General features: G+C 33.6%; 2 protein-coding genes across 3 annotated transcripts; one reads left to right on the forward strand and one right to left on the reverse strand.

The window, feature by feature from the left end:
• Nucleotides 1-786: 786 nt before the first annotated feature.
• On the forward strand, nt 787-6,292 carry LOC136202526 (protein TIFY 6B). Of its 2 annotated transcripts, none has more exons than XR_010674478.1 (7): nt 787-1,132; nt 3,854-4,068; nt 4,166-4,446; nt 4,525-4,618; nt 4,702-5,049; nt 5,144-5,204; nt 5,873-5,918. XR_010674478.1 is itself a non-coding variant. In XM_065993208.1 (7 exons), exons 1-7 carry the CDS (start codon nt 1,048-1,050, stop codon nt 6,045-6,047), a joined length of 1,248 nt encoding a protein of 415 aa, XP_065849280.1. In that variant the 5' UTR covers nt 792-1,047; the 3' UTR covers nt 6,048-6,292. The 2 variants fall into 2 exon arrangements, 1 of the variants encoding a protein (XP_065849280.1); XM_065993208.1 differs by having other exon boundaries at nt 792-1,132; nt 4,702-5,038; nt 5,873-6,292.
• Nucleotides 6,293-8,344: 2,052 nt separating this feature from the next.
• LOC136202216 (receptor-like protein 56) lies at nt 8,345-17,457 on the reverse strand. The gene is made up of 6 exons (XM_065992718.1): nt 17,223-17,457; nt 14,819-14,977; nt 12,924-13,070; nt 11,461-11,607; nt 9,578-9,727; nt 8,345-9,461 (listed from the first exon to the last, which is right to left on the reverse strand). The coding sequence occupies exons 1-6, from the start codon at nt 17,290-17,292 to the stop codon at nt 9,295-9,297; spliced, it is 840 nt and encodes a 279-aa protein (XP_065848790.1). The 5' UTR covers nt 17,293-17,457; the 3' UTR covers nt 8,345-9,294.
• Between the last annotated feature and the right edge of the window lie 7,450 nt (nt 17,458-24,907).

The following is a 24,907-nucleotide window of genomic DNA, read 5'->3' on the forward strand; positions in this document are numbered from 1 at the left end:
CTGATTCTGAATCTTGATATTTCTAGTGAATCCCGATATATTCCATATCAGTTGTAAGATGGTAATAGCCCCCACAATATTTAATAGTTATATTTTTTTTAAATACAAAAGTAGAATAATATTTACAAAATGAAAATAATGTTAGATGCATTGACAGAGATAAAAATTCATCAGAAGTAATATTAGCATTCGTGAAAGAAAAAATGGATAACAAGTTAATTTGAAAAGCTGGAACACGTTGTATATAGCACAGTTCAAGAGGAAATTTATTCAAACAGAACACAACTAATCAATACTAAAGATAAATCGAGATTGACCGTTACTTAAAGTAACTTATTCTGGATCCTGATATTCATAATGAATTCGAGGGTTTCCATAATAGGTAACTTGTTCTGGATATAGTGAATCCCGATACTTTCTATATCACCGGTAAGATGATGAGTACTAGTAGTGTCACGTCCGTGGCCAAAATAAATAAATAAATATGATATTATGATATTTAGATAAATTGGAGACTCCTAAATCTTGATTATGATATTTCTATTTCACGCCTGATGCCGATTGAAGTCGTCTAGGGTCGAGTGTGACAAGTAGCCCCACAATATTTAATAATAGTTAGATTTAAAAAAAATAAATACAAGTAGAATAATGTTTACAAAATGAAAATAATGTGGGATCACTCTTTAATGCATTGATAGAGACAAAATTTTACTCCCTCCTTATTCACATCCTTTGATGTTCACTTCCTTCTCTATGAATTCTTTTGATTTCCCAAACACGGTCTTAGACCAATTTTTTTTTTATTAATAAAAATTATTTTATTAAAAGAAAGAATCACATGTCTCTCCTCTTTCATTAATCGTTTTAGTCATCGTCGTCTTCCTCTCTCTCTCTCTCTCTCCATTTTTTCTTCTTTGCTTTCTCTGACTAAAGAAGCAAGCATCATCCCTTTTTTTCCGTCGGTTTGTTGAAAATCTCTTCGCCGGAGAGAATTTAAGAGAAAGAAAGTAATTATAGATTCGGATTTAGAAACTTTCTAGGATTTCCATGGAGAGAGATTTTCTAGGTATGGGTTCCAAAAATATTGCGGTTGCTGTGAAGGAGGAGGCATCCGATTGCTCCAAGGATTCAAGTATGATTTCTTCATTTCAATTTATTTATTTATAATTTTGGAAGTTTGGTATATTTAGCTTGTTTGTTTCCCGAGAAAGCTTGAGATCTTTTTTTTGTTTTGTTTTTTTAATTTTCTTACTGTGGTCAATTCAGCCGATTCAGGTTCAATTGGCTCTCTAATTTGTCAATTTACTGAAGAATCAGTCTATTTTTGGAAAAAACCTTAATCAAATTACTGATTTAGCTAATCAATTGGAAGTAATAATATAGTTTGATGTGAAATTAATTTTGTGATAACTTGAATTTAGGGGGACAAATTGACATTTAATTCTCAATTCAATTACATAGGATTTCCATTTTTTAGGTGGTGTGTGTTTTTTTTTTTTTTTTTTTTTTTTTTTTTTTTTTTTTTATAAAGAAAATGCTTTCAGATTTATGAGAAACAAATATGAAGTTGTAGAATTAGTTTAATTAATTTTATGTTATTTATTCATATTTTGTTTTTTTTACCTAAACTTTCTCATCAAACCAAACGTGGGTTATGAGTAAGTTTCGTGGACAAGAAAGGTTATTGAGAATGTATAAATTAAATATTATATAATTAAATTAAAATATATACGTATTTTTAGAAGATAATAGTTTCATTTTTAGTAAAAAAAAAATACACAATTAATTAAAAAATTACAATTAGAAATATATGAGAAGCTTGATTCTCCATTTTTTTTATATCATAGATCGTGATAAAGGAGCAATAGTAGATCGTACTTCAAAACTGTTTTTGGCGAAACGACGAGAAAGACACTCTACCCAGAATCAATTTTATAGTGTTTTTATTTAGGAATGACTTCATGATTTTTCAATGAGCTAGATCTATGTGATGTGATGATGAACAAAACTCGTGTTTTTCCACGAAGAAAAACATCGTGACATCCATATAGGATGACATACCACAACCGTCCATAAAAAGAGAAAGAATTAAAAAAAAAAAAAGCTTATCTTCCGACTAAATAGAAAACACCAAAACCCGAAAGAAGAAGATTTTTTTTTTTTTAATTGGCGGTTAGGTTTAGAGAGAGACCATATATATGTGAATATAAAATGTTTTGAACACAATATAATTGTTTTAAATAAAGACACATCTTAAACACAAGGTACTATTTATTTTATTATTTTAAAGTAAGCCAGCCAGCCAACCTAGAATACTTTTCCATTAAATACCCTAAAGTATTTACTATCTACTTTTTTAACCTGAAGCTACATAATTATATGAAGATGTATTTTATTCCATAAAAAATGATAATTTATTTTCACTATTATATTAACCCTTTTTAATCAACTGGGCAGTTGGGTTGTCTTTATAAATCGTGTTACCATCACTTGATTTTTAATGATTGATGTGAATTACGTTATCCTATTACGAGGATACATTTTATTGTTCGGATTTAATAGATTACATGTCGGATCAGTATAAATACAAAAAAAAAGTGGTCCTTGTTAGCGGTCCGGTACATTAAGCAAGGATCATTAATAAATTTTCTTGCTATATTTAATTGTATAATCATTGATTAATCAAAGTTAGAAAAGGGAATTTTTTTTACTGGGTCGAATATAAAAACATGGTCTATTCTTTGTAGTCAATATTGTATTTTGTATCCAATATTTTGATTGATTAATAATTATTATTTATTGGATTTATTTAGATGTTTAAAGTACCTAAATTTTGACTTTTCAAGTTTCATTTTGTGTTGGTATTAGGATAATATATTTTGCTAGCGTGCACATGAGCTGTTTATGAAATAAAATAATATAGGAGATGTTGAATTCCCTTTATTAAAGATATAATAGTGATGCATCTATGTATATATAAATTCTAATAAAATACATGTTCCAGTCCCATGAAAGAAAGGAACACAATATTATTAATATAATATCTTATGTGACAAACAGAATTAATAGAAAAATAATGTGTATAATGGGTAAATTACACCTATGGTCCCTCATCTTTTTTCTTATTTTCATTATGGCCCCTGAACTTTGCACTTAACTAACATAATGACCACTGAACCTTGCACTTTACTAACATAATCGTTTTTTTTACCATTGATCGAGAGGAGAACTCCAATAGCAGGTAACCCTTCATTGTAGAGTTGAAAGAAATGATATTCTAAACAACTTTAGTTCTTAAACTTTTTGGTTTTGATGTCATTTAAGTGTTGTTAGGTTAGGAGAGAGAAAGTGGTTGTTTAGAGAGAGAAAGCTCCGAAATGGCTATTATGTTAGTAGAGTGTAAAGTTCAGGGCCATAGGTGTAATTTACCCATTAAATAATAGTGACTATCAATAATGGTTAGAAGGTAATGTACTTGAAAGTCTTTGTCCTGCAGGAGTTTGTCATTTTTAAGCATATACATGTGTATTTATTTTAGTCTTTGATTGAATAGTTCTAGAGTACTCATATTTTATTGATAAATTTCGACTTTGTCATTTTATAATTATGTAAAACATGTGAAGATTCTTTTTGGCATATGGCTTTACATTTTCATGGCAATCTAATAAATTGAACTTTATTATTTTCAAAACACTTGTCAGTTTCCCATAGGTGCTTGCTGTTTAGGCATTTTAATATTCTATCAAAAATCATAAGTATTTCACGTTCTTTCAATAAAATATTCATGTATGCCTAGATCTTAGAAATTATAATAAATGCAGCTAAGTTTCATTTATTTCTTTTGATTTTCCAGCTCCAGTGAGAGGTTCAGCAATGCAGTGGTCTTATTCAAACAAGGTTTCTGCCATTCCTCAATTTCTATCTTTCAAAGCTGGTCTGGAAGAGAGGCCTAGAAAGTCCGGGGCCGGGAATGGAAACGATTCAATGTCTTCTTCCTCTGGCTTTGCATCCAATTCAGCAGCTGATACTTTTGATTCTAACCATAAACCATACTCTAGCATTGTTCAGGTTAGTTTTTGCCTGTAAATGGTTGACCTTGTTCAAGTTCCATTTCGCCTTTTTCTCTTAGATTGTTGAATTTGAACTGAATTATTTTGAATTGTAGAAAAGTATGAATCTTGATAAACAAGGTGTGAATCATTATGGAATGACATCTTATTCTTTGCAACAACATTTTGATTCATATCAAGTGCATCGTGCGCAGCAAATGAGAGTATTCCCGGTCTCAAACCAACAGAATCAATCAATCACTGTTTCTACAAGCAGTCCGGTTTTGCAATCCCATTTCGGTTCCATGAACACACAAGCTCTTGCAGGAGTTCCTGTCATAAGCCCTGTGCCTGTTCATACTACTCCAAGTTCCATTGTTGGCACCACTGAGCTTAGGTACAACTTGTGTGCCTGGACTCTTGCTTCCTAATAGATGAGTTGATTTTCTGATATGAAATTAATTTTCAATTGTAGAAATGGTTCTAAATCCTCTGGATCACAACCGGCTCAGTTGACCATATTCTATGGTGGTTCTGTATGCGTTTATGATGATATTTCTCCTGAGAAGGTATCAATTCTGAGCTTTTTGGGAGTTTTCTTAATAAATGGAATTAGTGCTTGTTTTATTAAATTGTTTACTTCTCCTTCCAGGCTCAGGCTATTATGCTTTTGGCTGGAAATGGGACTTCAGTAACTCATAATAAGATGGCATCCGCCTCTGCCTCTGCCTCTGCCTCTGCCTCCGCAGTTCAATTACAGTCAGCTATTGTAAGGCCTTCTTCTGGTGATGGTTATATCGGAAATAGAGTCCATACTTCCCCTCCTATCTCGGGTCTTCCAAGCCCTATATCTCTGTCCTGTTCTACAACAAATGAAGTGGCAGTTACAGTGAAACCGGTAGGAGCTCTGGTATCTGCAACCAACCAAGCAGAACCACCTAAATCAGTTAGTTCAGCAGGAACAGGTTCCGCAAATCTGATTCCATCAGGTGTGGCATAGGTTGAGATTCATTTGAAACTTTGATAATGCATTTGGTATCATTTTAACAAGAGAAAACTTTCTATTTTAACAAGACAATTTTTGTATTTTGCAGTGGCTGTACCTCAAGCTCGGAAAGCATCATTGGCTCGGTTTTTGGAGAAACGCAAGGAAAGGTAAATGTCAAAATTTTGCCTCTGTACTATGCACATTTTATTCATTATACTTCAATTTTAACACGTGTAACGGAAAAGGATCACTTTTCCCCTAAGATTATTGGAGAAGATCATTTTTACCCTTATCCTACTATTGTAGGAATGGTCAAATCTTGCCCCATTGTAGATACCATGGCTCATTTTCCCCCCTTTCAACGGATTTCATAAGTAATTTTTGTCATTATTTACTTAGAGAAAATAAAATTGAGATAGGATTTCTATCATAGGAAAAAATAGATTAAAGTTTCGATCATTAAGAGTAACATTAGTCCAATTTCGTATGATAAAGGGTAAAATTGATCTTCTCGAATAATCGGACAAATTTGATCCGTATCCCCACCACATTAAACCCTTTTACAAGATTTGACTCTTAGACTATATTGTTAGCAATGTAATCTATGCTATACAATTGGAGGAACAGTCTTTTAATGGTTCTTGTAATATACTGTTATCAATGGCTAAATCTTATGTGAACTACATACACCCGAATTTGAGCTTATGTGAACTACAGGGACGGAAATTTGAGCTTGTGGTGTTTGAGCAGTTGATTGTAATTACTGATGAACTTTTCTTGTATCCAATTCTTTTGAATTCAAGTTACTAAGTTGAACTTATCTGTTTGCATTTAGGGTGATGAACTCGTCTCCGTATAGTACGAATAAGAAATCTCCAGACTATACAGTAACAGTTTCGGATGGAATGAGCTTATCCATGAATTCATTTTCTTCATCTAATCATCAACTAGCACTCAAAGGTGGACTCAGACGATGCAGCAACAAATGTAAGAAAGAGATATTCTTATAGTTTTTGTTTTTAATTGTAATTTCAATTCATTTCATTTCAAAGTTTTAGGTTTTTTTTTTCTGTTAATTTTGTTAGAAGTTAAAGGTTCTTTACAGTCATTCTGTGCCTTTTTTTTATATAAATTTTGATGTGCTGGAGTTTTTCCAATCTCCAGATAAGTAAACATGTTGTAATTTATAAAAACTTATAAAATGGTGTAAAAGTAATATTTTTCTAATTAGAAGTTGCTTTTATTATTGACCCAACTTTTTGCATCAGGTGATAATTTTTATGTCTATATTTTGGTTAAATATTATTCATTCATTGAGATTTAGCTTATGTACTCTCTATGGATGATATTTTTCTCTTTTTACAAGAATAGCAAAACTATACAAGGCATATATTTTAACACGAAATACAATTTAAAAGCTAAATTAACAATTTTTTAGCTACAATCGATTAATGTTAGTTTGAGTGGTTAAAGGTCGTTCAATCTAGAAATTTCGTATTCGAGCCCCACTAGACTTGAATGCATGAAAGTGAAGGAAGATCAAGACGAAGGAGCTAAAGATGATAGGCAAAGCAATTGTACAGGAGGAGAAAGTCAAACATCCACTTTGAGCTTAATAAATTAATTGTATACTGAACTTGTCCAAAAAAAAAAAAAAGCTTGATTGATTTAATATGTTTTAATCTATTTTGCGAGTTATGTAATCACATTCTAAGGTGTGTGCAACATTTCCGTATGCAACTTATTTTTTTTTTTTTTTGACAGTCGAGTGATTAATTTATTACATTTTTAAGCAAGTTTAGGTGGATATCATGACATTTTATCGGGATACTTTGAAATTTTTGGGGCAAGTTCAGGACTAAATGATGTATTTAGCCTTAATACTAGTGTGTTGAGGTTAGGTAGTTAAAATTAAGTTAGAATCGTCTACTATGCTTCTATTGTAATCAGTCTAATAGTATGTATAAGATACAATTGGACAAGAATGTACCATTTATAACCTTTGAAAGTTGAGAGGTAGTTGAAGTTTTGAGCTAATTACATGTCACAATAGATGTATTAAACTATAAACTTTTTAGAATTTCATGTAAGATATAAACTTGACTACACACTTATTCTCTTAATTTTATTTTTGTTAGGACTTATAGATAAATGCACTTTGAACAAATGAACTGAAATCCGTAATACACAAGATAAAAGATAATTATCATCTAATTATAAAAGAAATGTGTTTTAAGCAATCATACACTTACACAATTAAAGTATATATAATTTGCTATATACGCGATAGAAGACAACAAACTGAGGATATAAAGCTAAAACAACAAGGTCTTTTATGTGAAAATCATAGTCTATATAGCACAAAAAAGTATGAAATAAAACCCCAAATACATAAATTTAAACAGTAAACAGATATTATTTTATTGTATCGATCTCAAAAGGAGGCAGACACTATGAAGGTCTGCGCTTGAATAATGGAAGAACATGATCTTCTATAAAGTAGTAGCAATTTTTTAGGCTTACTTCAATCATGTAGAACCATTTTCTCCGCCAGTATGGATTTACATACAAAACTGCTCCAAAGCTACACAACACAACCATGTAAGTAACCACGCAAGTCACATAGAAAACTTCCATGTCCATGAACCCACCATCTTCTTCTTCATCATCACGAGCTGCTGAAATTGATACTGTTGGGGAGCAACTTTGTAGCAATGGAGGTCCACAAAGGAAAGGGTTACCTTCATAGCTAGTGTTGTCGAATGTAGCGAATTGTCCAACCATCTCAGGTGTCCTGCCAGATAAATTGTTGTTTGCAACAATGAAGTGGGATAGATAATGTAGCCCGCGAAGCTGAGATGGGATTTTTCCATCCAAGTTGTTGTACTAAAGATCCAAACTCTCAATTTGTTTCAGGTTTGAAAATGATTCAGGAATTTGTCCGATCAAACTGTTATGTGACAAGTTTAATGCCTGAATCATGTTAAGGTTTCCGATTTCAGTCGGAATTTTACCTGGATAGGTCTATTCCTGAGATGTGCTCGAGAATGCTTTTATGGAACGAATAAGTTATACTTTTTGTTGTGAACTCCAAAGGTTGTTCCATATAAACCGGAGCATCTGCGAAATTAATATCTACTTCACCATGAGCTCTTATGCATGAGAGGACATGGCCAGAAAGCTTATTATTGGAAAGATCAAGCAAGCTTAAGTTCTCTAAATTGCAAAGTTCAGTTGGTATTCCACCTTCAAGATTGTTGTGACTCATAAGGAGAAACCTCAATGTAGGCAACTTTCCAATCCATTTTGGAATTGTTCCACTAAAATTGTTATGGCTAAGATCCATTGTCACTAATTCAGAGCAATTATCAAATGAAGTTCCCAATGATCCTTGTAACATGTTTCCTGACAAATAAACTTCCTTAATATTTGAAGGTCCTAACTGTGTTGGAAGACTTCCAGATAATAGATTCTCTGAAAGATTCAACACATCAAGATATGACATGTTAGCTATCCATCCGGGAATCCTACCAAATAAATGGTTGTTACTAGCATCTAAAATTGACAACATAGTGCAATTGAGTAAGCTATCTAGAATATTGCCAGTAAAGCTATTGTTATCCAGTCGTAATTCTTGCAAGTATTCGCAATTGGAAAATATAATTTGGCCTTCAAAATGATTATTTGAAAGAATCATTTTACGGGATGAGCCTATTTCCAAATGTGCAGGTATTTCACCAGATAGCTTATTGGATGATAAGTCTAGACAGTCCAACATTCTCATTTTGCCAAATGATGAAGGCATGCCACCAGTGAGACCATTTCGAGACAAGTTTAAAAGATACAAATTTGGTAAAAGTTGTCCAATTTGTAATGGTATGATACCATTCAAGTTATTGTTGGAGATATCCAATTTAAACAAATACTTGTGTGGATTGGTTGGCAAGTGGAGAGGTCCTGAAATAGAAGTATGGCCTAAATTCAAAGTATCCAAGTAACTGTTGTTCTTTAACAACCAATATGGAAACTCTCCTTTCAGTTGAATATTTGAAAGATCAAGATGTTGCAGATCATGTTGATGCCATAAGAATATGGGAAATCCTCCTCTATTTGCAGTTGCATTTCCATGACTAGGCAAATTTAGCGTCTCTAGTTGAAACTTTGGGGTCAAATCATGCATATCTACATCGTCATCGTATATCAGCTGGTTATCTTCACCATTAAAATACTTGAGCCTTGAGTGATTGAAAAACGGTTCTAGTGATAATGGAACTTGTAATAGATTGCTTGAAAATTCCGACACCCGTAAAGAGGTAAGACTCCTAAAAGCAGGTATACTTCCAATGAAATGATTCTCGGCAACATCCCACTGAGTTTGTTGTAGCGAAGATCGAGCTGCTCCAAATTTCTTAAATTGCAAAGACCTGCATATTATTTAATTTATTTGCAAAATCATTAGTTAAGACTTAAGACATATACCGCTAAATTTACATATAATTTGACAACAAAAAAGAAGAAGCTAAGAGAAAGATTTAAATACCTTTACTGGTAGGTAAAATGCCATTCAATCTGCAATCAGACAATCTTAAAGTCTTGAGAGATATCATCTTTTCAATATCTTTTAAAATGCTATTGTGGAGAGCATTATAACTTATGTCCAGATATTCCAAGTTTTTTAAATTGGAAAATCCTACAAGAAAAAAGCAAAATTATACTACAACTATTGAACAATTTGTGAATTTCCCAAAATTTCTAACTTAAATTAAATGATGCAACTTCACATCCTATCCTAAATATCCAATTAATGCAAAATGAAAAACAACTTAGCACTTACATATTTATATCATTTTTTTTAAAACTTATTATGTACCCAATATTCTAGAAATACTATCAAATATTGGCGAAAAAGACACATTTAAGGTAAATATTCAATATATTTTCATAAACATGGTAGATTTTAAGTAAAAAAAAAAAAATAAAGTTCAAACAAACCCATGTACTTTCATTTTTTGTCAAACTAATACAACAACAACAAAGCCTTAGTCCCGAAATGATTCGGGGTCGGCTAACATGAACCATCATATAAAACCGTGAAAGTCAAGTCGTGTCAGCGACACAGATTCGCTCCCTCCAATCCGTCCTATCCACTACCATATTTTCCTCAATTCCCAGTAAACTCATATCACTCTCGATCACCCTCCTCCAAGTTTGCTTAGGTCTTCCCCTACCCCTCACCACTACATCCCTTTGCCACTCTTCGGTTCTCCTAACCGGCGCATCAAGCGCTCTACGTCTCACATAGCCAAACCACCTTAGTCGGTTTTCTCTCATTTTATTCTCAATAGATGTGACCCCTACTTTTGTCCTAATTATTTCATTACGCACCCGGTCCTTTCTCGTATGACCACACATCCATCTCAACATACGCATCTCCGCCACCGATATCTTATGGATGTGGCAGTGTTTCACTGCCCAACACTCCGTACCATATAACAATGCTGGTCTAATTGCCGTCCGGTAGAATTTTCCCTTCAATCTATTAGGCATGCCGGGATCACAAAGGAAACCCGTAGCACTCTTCCACTTCGACCAACCAGCTTTAATATTGTCAAACTAAAAAACCTCATTTTTAGCAAAACGATGGGTGAAAGCACCGAGGTTTTGTTTTGGACTTTATGAAAAATGATGGGTGTTTTTTTCACCCAAAATTGGAACTATAAATATATAGATTATTTACTCTAAATGTGCCATTTTTCTCCCAAATATTGTACCATAGGGATACGTAATGCGCCCATCGTAGAATCCAATTTAGTTGAGTAATCTTAGTGTGGTCCAATCATACCACTTCATAAAAGATGATTGATAATAATAAATAAATGTATATAAATAGCATCAATTAATTGATCAGACGTAGACTTTGTGCTAGGATTTGTAAGGTGATTCTACTATCTAAACAAATGAACATTAAAAAAACATTAATACATATAAAATTCAGGTGAAACTGATTGAGAGTCATGTGAAACTCATATGAAATATTTTGAAACATTAACACAAAAATAATTCATATGAAATTAAGTGAAACTCGGATACACTCCTGTAAAACTCAGTGAAATTCGTATAAAACTATTTAAAAATAGTAACACATGTAAAACTGTTTGAAACTTAGTGAAACCGCACCTATGTATTTTAAGAAAAAATACACATGTTATTTAAATATAACTAAACTTCAATCACATACACTACTTTGCTTTCATTCAAAATTGGTGTGAGAGATAACAATTTTGGCAAGTTAGTCTTTTTTTTTTTTTTTTTTTTTTTTTTTTTTTTTTTTTTTGTAAGTAGTATAATTAAAGAAGAATTTGCTTTCATTTATATTATTTATTATTGGAAAAGAAGTAACATATAGTGTTATAAGTAACTCACCTTGAAAATCAATTCTTCCTTCCAATCCATTCCGAGACAAATCCAGTGCCTTTAGAGATGAAAGCTTAGCTAAACACGACAATATACTGTTGTTGAAGTTGTTGTCCCTTAAACCAAGAACCTCCAAATTGCCAAGTTTTGATAGCCCTTTAGTAGGAAAAACAATTTAGAAATGATGATTCACTATATACATAAAGTCCAGATTAAAAAAACCGATTTTAATCTGAGTTGTATTTAAACTCTAGACCACTTGATTAAACTGGCCGGGAACCAATTTAACCAACAGATCAAGCTGATGATTAAGGCCAAATCGTAGATCTTATATTAAACTCTAACAAGTAAAGCATAACATTATTGACTTTTATATAATATAGATATATTAGTATATAAAATAAAATATAGTATATCATCATCTTACCAACAAATAAATAACCATTTTAAAAAATAAAAAATAACCATGATTATTGTAGAAAATCGTGGGTTTTCAAGGACATGTCTATTTTTCATTTAATATATCAATAGTAATGGAATGGAATGTGATTGATGTGTAGAGGGGAGAGAATTAATAATTCCTAAAATGAGATTATCATTCCTAAATAAAATTTAACCAAACACTAACAAAAGGAATAGTTCATTCTCATTCTTATTCCATAATTTAAATGTAACTAACCAAACACCCCTTAGTGTGGTGCAATTATACCACTTCATAAAAGATTACTGATATTAAAAAACAAATGTACATAAATAGCATCAATTAATTAATCAAATGTGAACTTTGTTCGAGAATTAGTAAGGTGATTCTATTGTCTAAACAAAGGAACATTATAAAAACATTAATACATATGAAATTCAGGTAAACTGATTGAAAGTCATGTGAAACTTATATGAAATATTTTGAAACATTAACACAAATAATTCATATGAAATTAAGTGAAATTCGGATACACTTTTGTAAAACTTAGTGAAATTCGTATGAAACTATTTTAAAATAGTAACAAATATAAAACTATTTGAAACTAAGTGAAATCACGCGCTTGTGTAGAATGTGCCACACTTAATCATGTAGACCACTTATTTTGTTGGTATTTTTAGAAAATTGAAGTTTACTTTTTGCACATTTTAAGAGAAAATACACGTGTAGTATAATTAATGAAGAATATGCTTTCATTTATATTTTTTTTTTCTTTTTGGAATAAACGAATCTTTATATTAAGGAGGCATTAATGTCCTCAAGCAATACACTTATTAGCGAATCCGGCTCATTAAAAAAAAGAATAGCAACTAACATCGGAACGAGCATGTCTCGCTACTTTGTGAGCAGCTCTATTCACTAGTCGCGGAGTAAAAGACACAGTAAACGTCTTATTTATCATTAACTCTCTACAATCCTCAAGAATATCTCCTTTCATTTATATTATTTATTATTGGAAAAGAAGTAACATATAGTGTTATAAGTAACTCACCTTGAAAATCAATTCTTCCTTCCAATCCATTCCGAGACAAATCCAGTGCCTTTAGAGATGAAAGCTTAGCTAAACACGACAATATACTGTTGTTGAAGTTGTTGTCCCTTAAACCAAGAACCTCCAAATTGCCAAGTTTTGATAACCCTTTAATTGCAAAAACAATAATTAGAAAGGATGGTTCACTATATACATAAAGTTCAGATTAAAAAAAAACAGTATTTGTTATTTATTTGTATCATTCTGTTATTTATCTCTAGCCTAAAATATAGGTTCAGTTGTTGACTATAGTTATTCACTGCTGAGTGAACTGTATTCTGTATAAATACTAAATTACACATTAATAACAATCACTGAGAATCATACTCTTACATGGTATCAGAGACCTAACCCTAACCCTAACCCTAATCTTCTCTCTCTTTTTTTCCCACCTTCACCGAAACACTATCTCCCTCCTCCCATATACGGCCGCCGCCGTCACCGATTCCGGCCACCTCCCTCCTCCGATCGAGCAAAACTGAAACATCACCCCTCTCTTCCCATCGCAAATCATGAGCACCAACATGGAAAACTCCACCACCGGAACACCGCCCAACACAAACTCGAACATTAATAACACAGACACAAACCCTAACCACCATCCTTCCCTCACCATCTCCAACATATCTACCTTCATCAAAATAACCCTCGACATAGAAAAAGGCATTACCCTACTTGGGCTGCTCTATTCAAGCTCCATGCCAAGGCATTCTAGGTCCTGGACCATATATTTCCTTCATCACCCACAAACCCTTCCGCTAATACTCTACAACAAACCAACCCCGACCTCTGGTCTCGTATTGATGCCGTTGTTCTTCAATGAATCTATAGCACCATCTCCCTAGACCTTCTACATACAATTATTGAAGCCAACTCCATATTCGCTAGGGCCTGGAGTCGTCTACAAGAGATTTTTTTAGACAACAAAAATTCCCGAGCCCTATTTCTCCAGTAAGAGTTCTCAAAAACCAAACTCAGTGACTATTCTGACATCTCCACCTACCGTCAACATCTCAAATCCCTGTCTAATCAATTATCAAATATGGATTGTCCGGTTACCAATGATCAGATGGTGTTGCAGCTTATATCTGGTCTAACTGGTGCATATGACACCGTTGGTACTCAAATTAGACATGGGGACCCTCTTCCCTCTTTTTAGAAAGCTCGCTCCATGCTGATTCTGGAGGAAACAACTCATGCCCGCAAGAATCCCCCAACATCTGACCCCGTTGCATTGATTGTATCTTCCATCGACTCTGCTGCTGCGCCGTCGCACCACCCTCCATCACGGCCCGCACAACATCACGGCTACTCCTCATATCGCGGCGGCAGACACAGCGGGCGTCCATATCGCGGTAGAGGCGATCGACACCACTATCGGTCGTCTCAGCCACCGCATTATCATCCTGCTGCCCTTCCGCCTTGGGGATACACCTAACCTTGGGCGCCACCGCAACAATGGGAAACTCCTCCATGACCTTATCCTACATCAGGCCAGCAGCCGTCTCAATCCGGTATTTTAGGACCTCGTCCTCACATGTAGCAAACACACCTTCCTATGGAATCACCATCGTATGTGCCTACCGATATTGGAGAAGCTATGCACATCATGACACTTGCTCCACCTTCTGATCAATGGCACATGGACATAGGAGCGACTTCACACATGATAGCCGACAAAGGTACACTCACCTCTTATTTTAATTCGAACCTCAATGAAAATATAATTGTCGGTAATGATCATTGTATGCCTGTTTGTGGATCTGGTAATGCATATTTAGCTTCTAATCATCACCCTTTAAAATTAACCAAAGTTTTGCATTATAGTATATAAAATATGAAGAAAGGAAGCTCACATTGAATATCAGTGGTCGAGTTCAAATTAGTGTCATTTAAATATAATGATTTTAAAGATGAAATACTATGGATAGATGATAGGATGCTGTTATCCATATTATAATTGCCACTTAAATCAAGAGACTCCAAGTTTTGAAGTGTTGATAATCTATCAAAACCTGCATGTATATAGATAAAATTAATTAAATTAATTAATTTGAGGTTTAAAATAATATTTATTTATTAAATAATTGCTCAATCGGTTCCTTCATTTTATCCGTCACTAATTTTGATGTTTTCATTAAAACTATTAGACACTATGTATATTGTATATTTTGTATTTCTAGATTGTTAATTGTGGACCAGTGGTTGTATATAATTGGAACTAGGTAAGCTTGAACTCATACGGTTTGATTTTAATTGTGGATCATTTAGTAGAAAATGTAATAGTAAAGTTAGAAAGTCAAATATTTTCATTCTGGAATGGATAATTATAGCCATGGCGTGTCTTGGTTGGTTTATGATAATAAAAATATGTGTTTATATATACATACGTGTAAGATATATATAGAATTAAGCTCATCTTGAGTATCATTCACCCAATTGAACCCAATGCCGTATAAACTTAAAGATTTCAAAGATGAAATTCTTTCAATAGATGATAGGATACTGATAGGCGATAATCTTTCCAGTAATTATCAGAACCTAGATGAAGAGACTCCCAACTTTTGTAGTCTTGATAATCTATCAAAACCTGCATATAAATAATAATTTTGAATTTCGTGGTTTTATATGTATATAGAACTAAACTCAACGTGAGTATCATTCCTGAAATTAATGGCAAATGTGTAATAATATTAATAACATAGAAGGATTTCCCTCAAGGAAGTTTATCCAATTATCAATAATGATTAAAAAAGGTAATTAATTTATTAGTCTCTGTATTTTGACAAAACACATTATTTAGTCCTTGTATTTTTAAAAACACACGGTAAAGTCTCTAACATTTTTCTCGGTGGATTGTTTAGTCTCTAACGTTTTTCTCGGTGAACTGTTTAGTCCCTACCGTTAGACTCTCATGAATATTCTGTTAGTCAATTTGGATTTGCGTTCTTTTTTTCCTTTATTTTCTTTTCCTTTAAACTCTAATGCATCTGAAATCAACTTTGAGTGTTCTTCTTCTTGATTTTTTTCTTAATCGTTCAAATTCATAAGCATTGAGTCTGTTCTTTTTCTTGTTCTCCATACAAATAGCTTCTTCTAAATTGGATTTCCACTTCTGAAGTTTGAAGATAAATAGTAAAGGGTAATTTAGTCATTTCCGAAGTCATAAACGGTAGAAAATCTAATAAACAGACGGAATGACTAAACAGTTCACTGAGAAAAAGGTTAAGGACCTTACCATGTGTTTTTGAAAATACAGGAACTAAACAGTGTGTTTTATCAAAATACAGGGACTAATAAATTAAGTGTGTTGTTATACCTAGCCTCAAATTCCCACCCCTAGCCCCGTGAAAGGACAAAAATGCCCTTTCATGGGTTGAGGCTGAGAAAAGGCTATTTTTTTTGCCTTTCCGACACACGGGCGTGTGGCTATCACGCCTCACCGTGTGACCGGGTGTGATAGCCCCACGCCTCACCTTGTGGTCGGACGTGTGGTTATAACGCCCGACCACACGGTGAGGCGTGATAGCCACACGCCCGACCTCACGGTGGGGCGTGATAGCCACACGTCGGTATGTCAGGAGGGCAAAAAAAATTAGTCCGTTATTCAATTAAACCCGTAAATACCCGTAAAACCCGTAACAATAATTAAAATTCGTAACAATAATATAATTTTAATTAAACTAAATTAAACAAACTAAAAATTACAAAAAATTAACTAAATTAAAAAAATTAATAAATAATTGCCCATACGCCACACGGGCGTATGAGCATCACGTCGTCATCTTTGTGAGGGCGTACGAACATCACGCCGCATCACAGATGACGGCGTATGAATATCACGTCGTTGCATGTGGTGAGGCGTGAGGCTATCACGCCGTCACCTGTGGTGCGGCGTGATGTTCATACGCCCCATCAGAGGTGACGGCGTGATCTCCACACGCCCCATGTCTCGATTTTGATTTCGAATAACAGCAAAATCCGATGGAAAAAACGTCCAAAAAACATCAAAATCAAACGAGAACACGTATCATAGGTCCCTTTCGTTGATAAATTAATCCGGATCCATGTTTTCGTTGATAAATTACTATTAGTTCAGATTAAATTAAAGAGAGTTTATGTTGTTTGAAAGGATGAAAATTCTAAAAATTGTCTAAAGGGTATTTCGGTCTTTTCACGGAACTAGAGGCGGGAATTTATGGCTGGGTATAGTAATTCACTAAATTAATTACCCTTAAAAAAGATATATGTGGTGCATACCTTGATTGTGGACACAGCCTTCTATGTGTCCCAAGGATAGAGTGGTGAGTTGTTGAAAGGGGAAAAACATAGATGCATTGAACTTCCATTCCCCATCATAGACATAAACTAAGAGATGAGTAATTCGTCCGGTGGAGGAGCTGCACTCTACACCTTCCCATTTACAGCAATTATCATCATTTATCCCCAAAAATCTACTGTTATTTGTGGAAAGTGGCCTTTTGATTACTATTGTGGAAAATAATATAATACCATAATTTAACTAAAAAAATGGAAAGGAAAATTAATTTCAATGCGTGTAATTTCAGTTAAATCATAATAATATCTTGGAGTATTTTTCATTTATACTTGTAGCTATTTCACTAATTAAACACAAATATACTTTTAACTCTTATTCTACTTTCCCCAAAAATAAATATTAGATGTGAAACTTATATTTCTAAATTATATTGAACGTGAAATTTTACGATTTACTAATTATGAAATCTTATGATTTACTAATTCGAAAAATAAAAAATAAATTCTAAGTTAAATTTGGCAGTCTCGAAAAAAAAAAGCTAGAGATATATTTATAATTTCTGCTAAAAGAAAAGAACAAAATAAAGAAGGTAGTTAATCCAATATCTTACTGAGGTTTTTTGGTTTTACTAAATATAAAGACTTCAAAATTAAAATGAGCGTTCATAATTTCAAAATTAAAATCAAAGAAGTAATAATATTCTAAGCGACTTTAATTCTTTAATTTTGAGGTGATTTAGGTTTTGTTTCGTGAGAAGAGAGAAAATGAATATTTTAGAGATAGAGCGCTTTGAAAATGATGATTTGAAAAATAAAATATTTACTTCCATAATAAATATTGTATTAAATAACTTTAATTATTGTAATTTTTTATTTTAGGATCGTTAACTGATCTTTTTATAGCATCAAACTAAATGGTGATTTTAGTTAGGGTTGTAAATGAGCTGTGTTACGGGGCCAATCTGAAGACCTAGCCAATGCCCCATGTGGCGCCGAGGTTTCCCCAAGGCTCGGCCAGCCAACACCATCCGAAGGGGTCTATCCCCTTTTAACTGAAGGCATCCCGTTAATTCATATATCCATAATCCGTCCCCGAGAGGTTTATCGTGGTTAAACCTCAATATATATATAACCCGCAACAATTCACTAATGCTACCAAATTGTCTTCCGGAGTGTCCATAATTCGACAGCAAGAGAGACGAATAACTCTGACAGTGAATTCTTTGAAGCTAATTATTAATGCAGCCTGTCATATGCCTAGGTTTTCTCGGTTTGGATGGTATTTTCTATAACCATGACGAAGCTTTTGTCCGAGCTTTTGAGATTCTGAGATGGAGACTCCTTCCTCCAAGACTGGAAGAGGCGTTAGGCCTGCATCAACACTATTATTTATCACTATACACAACTTCTCTGACGTTGTGATCGAAATGGATGCGATGGAAATAGATCAAATAATTCGTTCATGCACCACAGATCTCTCTGAATTTTGGCAATGCCATTAATTATTGTCAACTCAAAGTATCTAGGTGTCCCAATGTGTGTCACTTTTGTTAAAAGGATTGTCAACATGGTAGCTCACGCGCTTACTGATGCCGTTGTGTCTTTGATTAAACCTATTTTTTTTAGTTCTGAACCTAGTTTTATTGGGACTTTAACGTGTATATTGATGTAATATTCTTTAAGTTAATAAATATTCATTGTTCATTAAGAGTCAAGTCTTCTTTGGAAATTATACATAAGAGTTATTGTTTATTGTGGAAAATGAAGCCTTTTGATTATGATCGAAGAGAATATAATATCCACAATTATTTAACTAACTTATATCATATCAAATATCTATATCTTGGAGAAGAACCACGTTTTTAATTAGTTTTATAAATAGTGTGAATATCTATATTTCGAAGAAGAAACACATTTTTTTTTTTAATTTAGAGAATTCATGTTTTTTATTAAAACGGTATTTTTCAACAGCAAACTGTAGGTGAATCAAACGGACTTTACGTTAGATAACAGGTTAATACTGTTTAACAAAACAAAATTAAACAAAACAAAATGTTAGGGGACAACCTGTCAACCCCCTCAACTCTCTAAAAATATCACATACAACACCTTACACCCCTATGTTCGGTCAAAATATTGACCCGTGTAGAAAACGCGATTGACTATTGACCACACCAATGCCACATGTCCCATTTGTGCTCGGCGAGCAACTATTAGAGATGGATTTCGATCAGAATTCTTATGTCAGAATGGAAAATTTTAATAAAAAAAATTGACACATGACATTGGTGTGGTCAACAGTCAAGCGCGTTTTCTACATGAGTCAATATTTTGACTGAACATAGGGGTGTAAGAGGCTGTATGTAATGTTTTTGGAGAGTTGAGGGGGTTGAGAGGTTGTTCCCTAAACTGAGAAGGACAGGTGAAAAAAAGTTATAAGTTTAGGAGACTGGGTGCCTATTAAACCTTTTCTATTTTCCAAACTTCCCTTTTCACCCTTTTATATACGCACCCGTATATGCAATATTAGAAGTAATAAATAATTAATTTAAGGCCAAACACATAATTAAGCTCATCAACTTTTAGGATTTTAAAGGTTGATTTTCTAATTAGTAGTTTTTCCAAATTGGATCCTTAAACAATAATTTCATACATATTGAATCCCTCAATGTGTGCGAAAATTAAAAATTAGAGGCTTAATTTGAAAAGTTTAAAAGTTCAAAAGGTTAATCATGTGTTTTGATATATATTGTTTTTTTATAATGATGTATTTTGACTTTTTTACTTAACATATTTTTTTACTTTTAAGAAAATCATTCATTACTTTCTTCGGTTTTTATTAATTTATACTGCAATAAATAAGTAGATTTTGTAGTTAAATAATCCAATTTGTTACAAAATTTTTTATCATAGTAAAGCAATTGTAGCTAATACATTACATACACCTATAAAATACACTCATTGAAGTAAAAGCTAGTAAATAGCTATGAAAGTGTTATAACTGTAGTTATTTGTATATATTAGCTGAAAAGATTAATTTATAACTAACTTTCGTAGCTGCTAATTATTAATATTGTTATAGCTAGGCAAAATTTGTAGCTAAATATTAATTAGCTACAACATTTTTATGATAGTTGAATATTTGTAGCTACAAAAGTGATATATCTGTCGCTATTACTATACATTAGCTACGAAATTATGTTTCATAGCTAAGTTTTGTAGCTATAGATAACATTTGTTGTAGGATTGAGTAAAAATCCAACTATAACCCACCCAACCCATGTTCGAACACCTCTGGATGCCGGCATTCCAAAGGAAGAGATGGGTAAGTCGTCCGGTGGTGGAGCTGCAGTCCAGACCTTCCCATTTACAGCAATTATCATAATTTCTCCCCCATCTCCATGGAGAACAAGAATCATTAAAGGAAGACTTAAGTTGGAAAAGAAGAATTATTAATAATATCAACACTCTCAACTTATGAGATTCCATTCTTAATTATTATTATTTTTCTCTATTTTCCAAACTTCCTTTTTCACCCTTTTATATACACTGTCGGCGGAGTATAGACAGGGACAGACACAGTCTTTCATTGCTTTTACTGGACTGATTGTATTGCATTTAGAAATTAGTTTCTATATTTATATAAATATAGTGTGAACTTGACTGAGTTTCAACAATATAATTATATACAACGTCTAATTAAATCTGATCCGATCCAATCTATAAACAGCTTTATATATAATCTATTCTAGAGATTTTGGATTGAACATATTATCAAACCCATAAATATATTTTCTACAAAGCTCAAAGTTTCTTTATATAATAGAAACTCTGAAGATCCAAACACCATATGTATGTAGTTAATAAGTATATTGTAGAATTTTTCTGAAATGTGGTGGTACCCATTTTTTCTCCTTGATTATTTTAATCGAGCAATGCAACATAATTTCAAAATTAATATAAATGAAATTAAATTAGTCTAATCACTCTCGAGTATTCATAAATTCCAAACCTCTTTTTGGGGTTAATGAACATTCAAGTTTCCTTTGGAACTTTCAACAAGTCAAGTCGTCTTTGGAAGAAGACTTCTTGTTTGTGGAAAATAAAGCAAAGATACAACTATTAATTTTATGGCTAATATTAGGGTAATTATTTTCTTAGTCCCTATATTTTGACAAAACACACTGTTTAGTCCTTGTATTTTCAAAAACACATGATAAAGTCTCTAACCTTTTTCTCGATGAACTGTTTAGTCCCTAATGTTTTTCTCAGTGAACTGTTTCGTCCCTGCCGTTAGACTATCATGAAAATTTTGTTAGTCAATTTGGATTTGTGTTATTCTTTTCCTTTATTTTCCTTTCCTTTAAACTCTAATGCATTTGAAATCAACTTTGAGTGTTCTTCTTCTTGATTTTCTTCTTAATCGTTCAAAATCGTAAGCATTGGGTCTGTTCTTTTTCTTGTTCTCCATACAAACGACTTCTTTTTCTAAATTGGATTTCCTCTTCTAAAGTTTGAGGGTAAATAGTAAATGATAATTTAGTCATTTCCGAAGTCATAAACGTTAAAAAATCTAACAAACAGACAGAAGGACTAAACAGTTCACTGAGAAAAAAGTTAGGGACCTTACCATGTGTTTTTGAAAATACAGGGACTAAACAGTGTGTTTTGTCAAAATATAGGGACTAATAAATTAATTGCCCCTAATATTATAAAGGGTAAATAATTATAAAGTCCTTATGTTTTTGCTTAACATACTGTTAGCGATATTTTGCGAATATGCTAATTTCAACCTTGTCACGTGTGGTTAGGGTGCGGGCGTGCCAGAGAAATTATTTCTCAATTATTAAAGTTGGTTAAGTTTATGGATTTGCGCGCCAAAACTTGAATTCTAAACGAAACGATTGGCGAGGGACGCAAGGATTGAAAAAGTCCCTCTTGGGTCTCTAGCGCCGTTATAGAAACTTTGCTAGATAAAATGTTTTATTTAAGCTAATGCGAATAAATTGAAGACGTGAAAAATAAATAAATTGAAAGATGCGAAATTGACACAAGATTTGGTGAAAATTGGTATTTTATTGATGAATAAAGGTTTGAATACATAAAATTGGAAATGAATTACAATTGAGAAATCTCTATATTAAACATATAGGTAATCAATTGAATTGGAAAGGCAAATCAAATACAAGGAATTGAAATGCAATTAAAATAAAATTGGAATTCAACAACAAACTCGGAGCCACAATAGCTATCTCGGATTGATGTTGAATTTTGGTATCGGCGTGAGGTCCTTGGAGAGCTGCAACCGGTCGGGCCCGTACGGTATATGATCTTGGCAATGGCAAAACGTTGGTAGGCAAATGGGGCAGATTTAGACCTTAATTTCGGGAGCTTGGTTGGAGTGCTTAAGACCACGGAATTGGGCAAGTAAATAGTGTAAATTGAACTTCGGGACGTCAGGAACAACTTTGTATAAGGGCTCGAAGGCTAAAACAGATGTTAAGTAGACGAAATTGGGGATTGAAAATGATTGGTTGAATCTGGAAAATTCTGGGCAGAATAGCTAAAAGAATTTGGGGTGCAAAGATTAATTTGTAAACGGAGTTTCTGGACACAGAATTGAGTGAATCAAAAGGCTAGATCGAACTTCAGGATGTTAGGAACAACTTTGTTGAAGGGATCGAAGGCAAAAAATGACGTTAAATGGACGAAAACGGGCTTTGAAAATGACTGGACGAATCTGGAAAATTGATTTGAAAACAGAGTTTTAACTAGGAATTGAGCAAATTAAAGACTTGGGAATGCTAAATTGAATAGAAAAAAACTTGGCAAGAGACTTGAATTAAGGCTAAAGCACACTAAAAGAGCTAGAAAGAGAGCTAAAAAATGGAAAGAGGAACTAAGAACTTGAAGAACTAAGAACTTGAAACTAAGAACTAGAAACTAAGAACTAGAGAGCATTGAAAGGGACCTTTAGAGAGGGGTTTTGTGTTGTGTTGAGTGTGATTTTTTATGAAGGGGAGAGGGTCTATTTATAGCATTTTGGAGTGGAATTTTGGTAATTATTGAGTGGTATTTTGGTAATTAGTCACCAACTAATTCAACTACCTCCATGCCACATCACCCCACTACCTCAACTTCCATTAACTACCATCAACTTCCATTGACTACTTCCAACTGTTGCCAGAAGAGACGACACGCCCCGCGTATCCTTGGTTACGCCCTGCGTGTTGGCGGATACTGGGCCTTGCGCGTTTCTTATTGGTTCTTACGCGTGGCGTCTCTGGCGTGACGTCCCGCGTGACGGAGCACGCCCTGCGTGTTGGTGGATACGCCCTGCGTATTGGAGGTCTTGAAGCTTGTGCGTTTCGTTGATGGTATCTGCGTGTGGTGCTACGTCCCACGTAGGAAAGTACGCGCTGCGTAAGAGAAGGGCGCCCCGCGTGTTTGTGTTCCTGAACTTGGAACGCCTTGTTGATGCGCTTTACGCGTGGCGTATAGGAAGACACACCCCGCGTAAAGCAGTCTCTGAAGCGGAGCGGGTTCGGGTGTGTGGAATACGCCCCGCGTGTGAAAATACACGCCCTGCGTATAAGGTGAGCTTACGAATTGTTTTTTCTGATTTTTATTTATTATTATTATTTCCTAGACAAAATATAAACTATATCCTAAATTTGACAACAAGCATTATATATATATATATATATATATATATATATATATATATATATATATATATATATATATATATAAAATAAATTTTATTTACTTTGGGCCAACCATTGCCCCCTCTTTTGTGCATAAATGAAATAGCGAAAATAAAATTTATGTACAAACGAAGTTTTATTAAATATTTTCTCTTTTTAAGATAATAGAGAAAAAGATCCTGCAGGATTTTTGGAATTTGAATTCCTTAGAACTCTCCATCTTAACCTGTCTACAACTCTTCTTCCTCTTTTGTTATTCTTTTTTTTTGTTTCTGCCATTTTCTTTCCTGAAGCTCGGCAAGCATCCAGAATCAAGCTTTCAATCTCCCAAATATGGGTATGCGAACTATTTTTCTTTTCTATTTTCTTTCTTTTTCTTTTACTTTTGTGTATGTAGAATCATATTTATTGAAAAATCTGATAAATTGAATTGGAATAGAATATAAGAATTTTAGAGCTACCATGTATGAATGTGATTGTATTGCTGAAATTTTGTGTCTGTCTGTCTCAACTGCGTGTTCATATTCTGACACCATTCGCGCTGATTCTCGCTTAGGCATAACACTTGGCTTGCAGGAGGTAATTTTCAATGAACTTTGCAATTTCCTGATCATGTATTTGAAGGTAGCATTCATGGGCTTAATTGATCGTGTTTATACTTCAATTTCAGGATAGTGTCTTTACCATTAGCCCTGTTGCTGCGAATAATTCCCCTTTACCCCCATATCCCATGAGCAGTTCTACCGAATTGGCCCTCCATAGAAAAACTTATCAATTCCCTGCAAGTAAGAAAGGACTGATATTTCCTCGCTGTTACATTGGATGGAATGACCTTGTAGATCGCCTAGAGCCGAGATATGCGAGTGTTTGGGACCAAGTTGGCATTAGGGATTTTATTCGTTTGACCCGTCATGAAATTACTCCTTGTGTGAATGTGCTGGAGGGGGTGCTGAATTATTG

This window comes from Euphorbia lathyris, chromosome 8 (genome assembly GCF_963576675.1).
Source record: "Euphorbia lathyris chromosome 8, ddEupLath1.1, whole genome shotgun sequence".
Classification (NCBI taxonomy): Eukaryota; Viridiplantae; Streptophyta; class Magnoliopsida; order Malpighiales; family Euphorbiaceae; genus Euphorbia; species Euphorbia lathyris.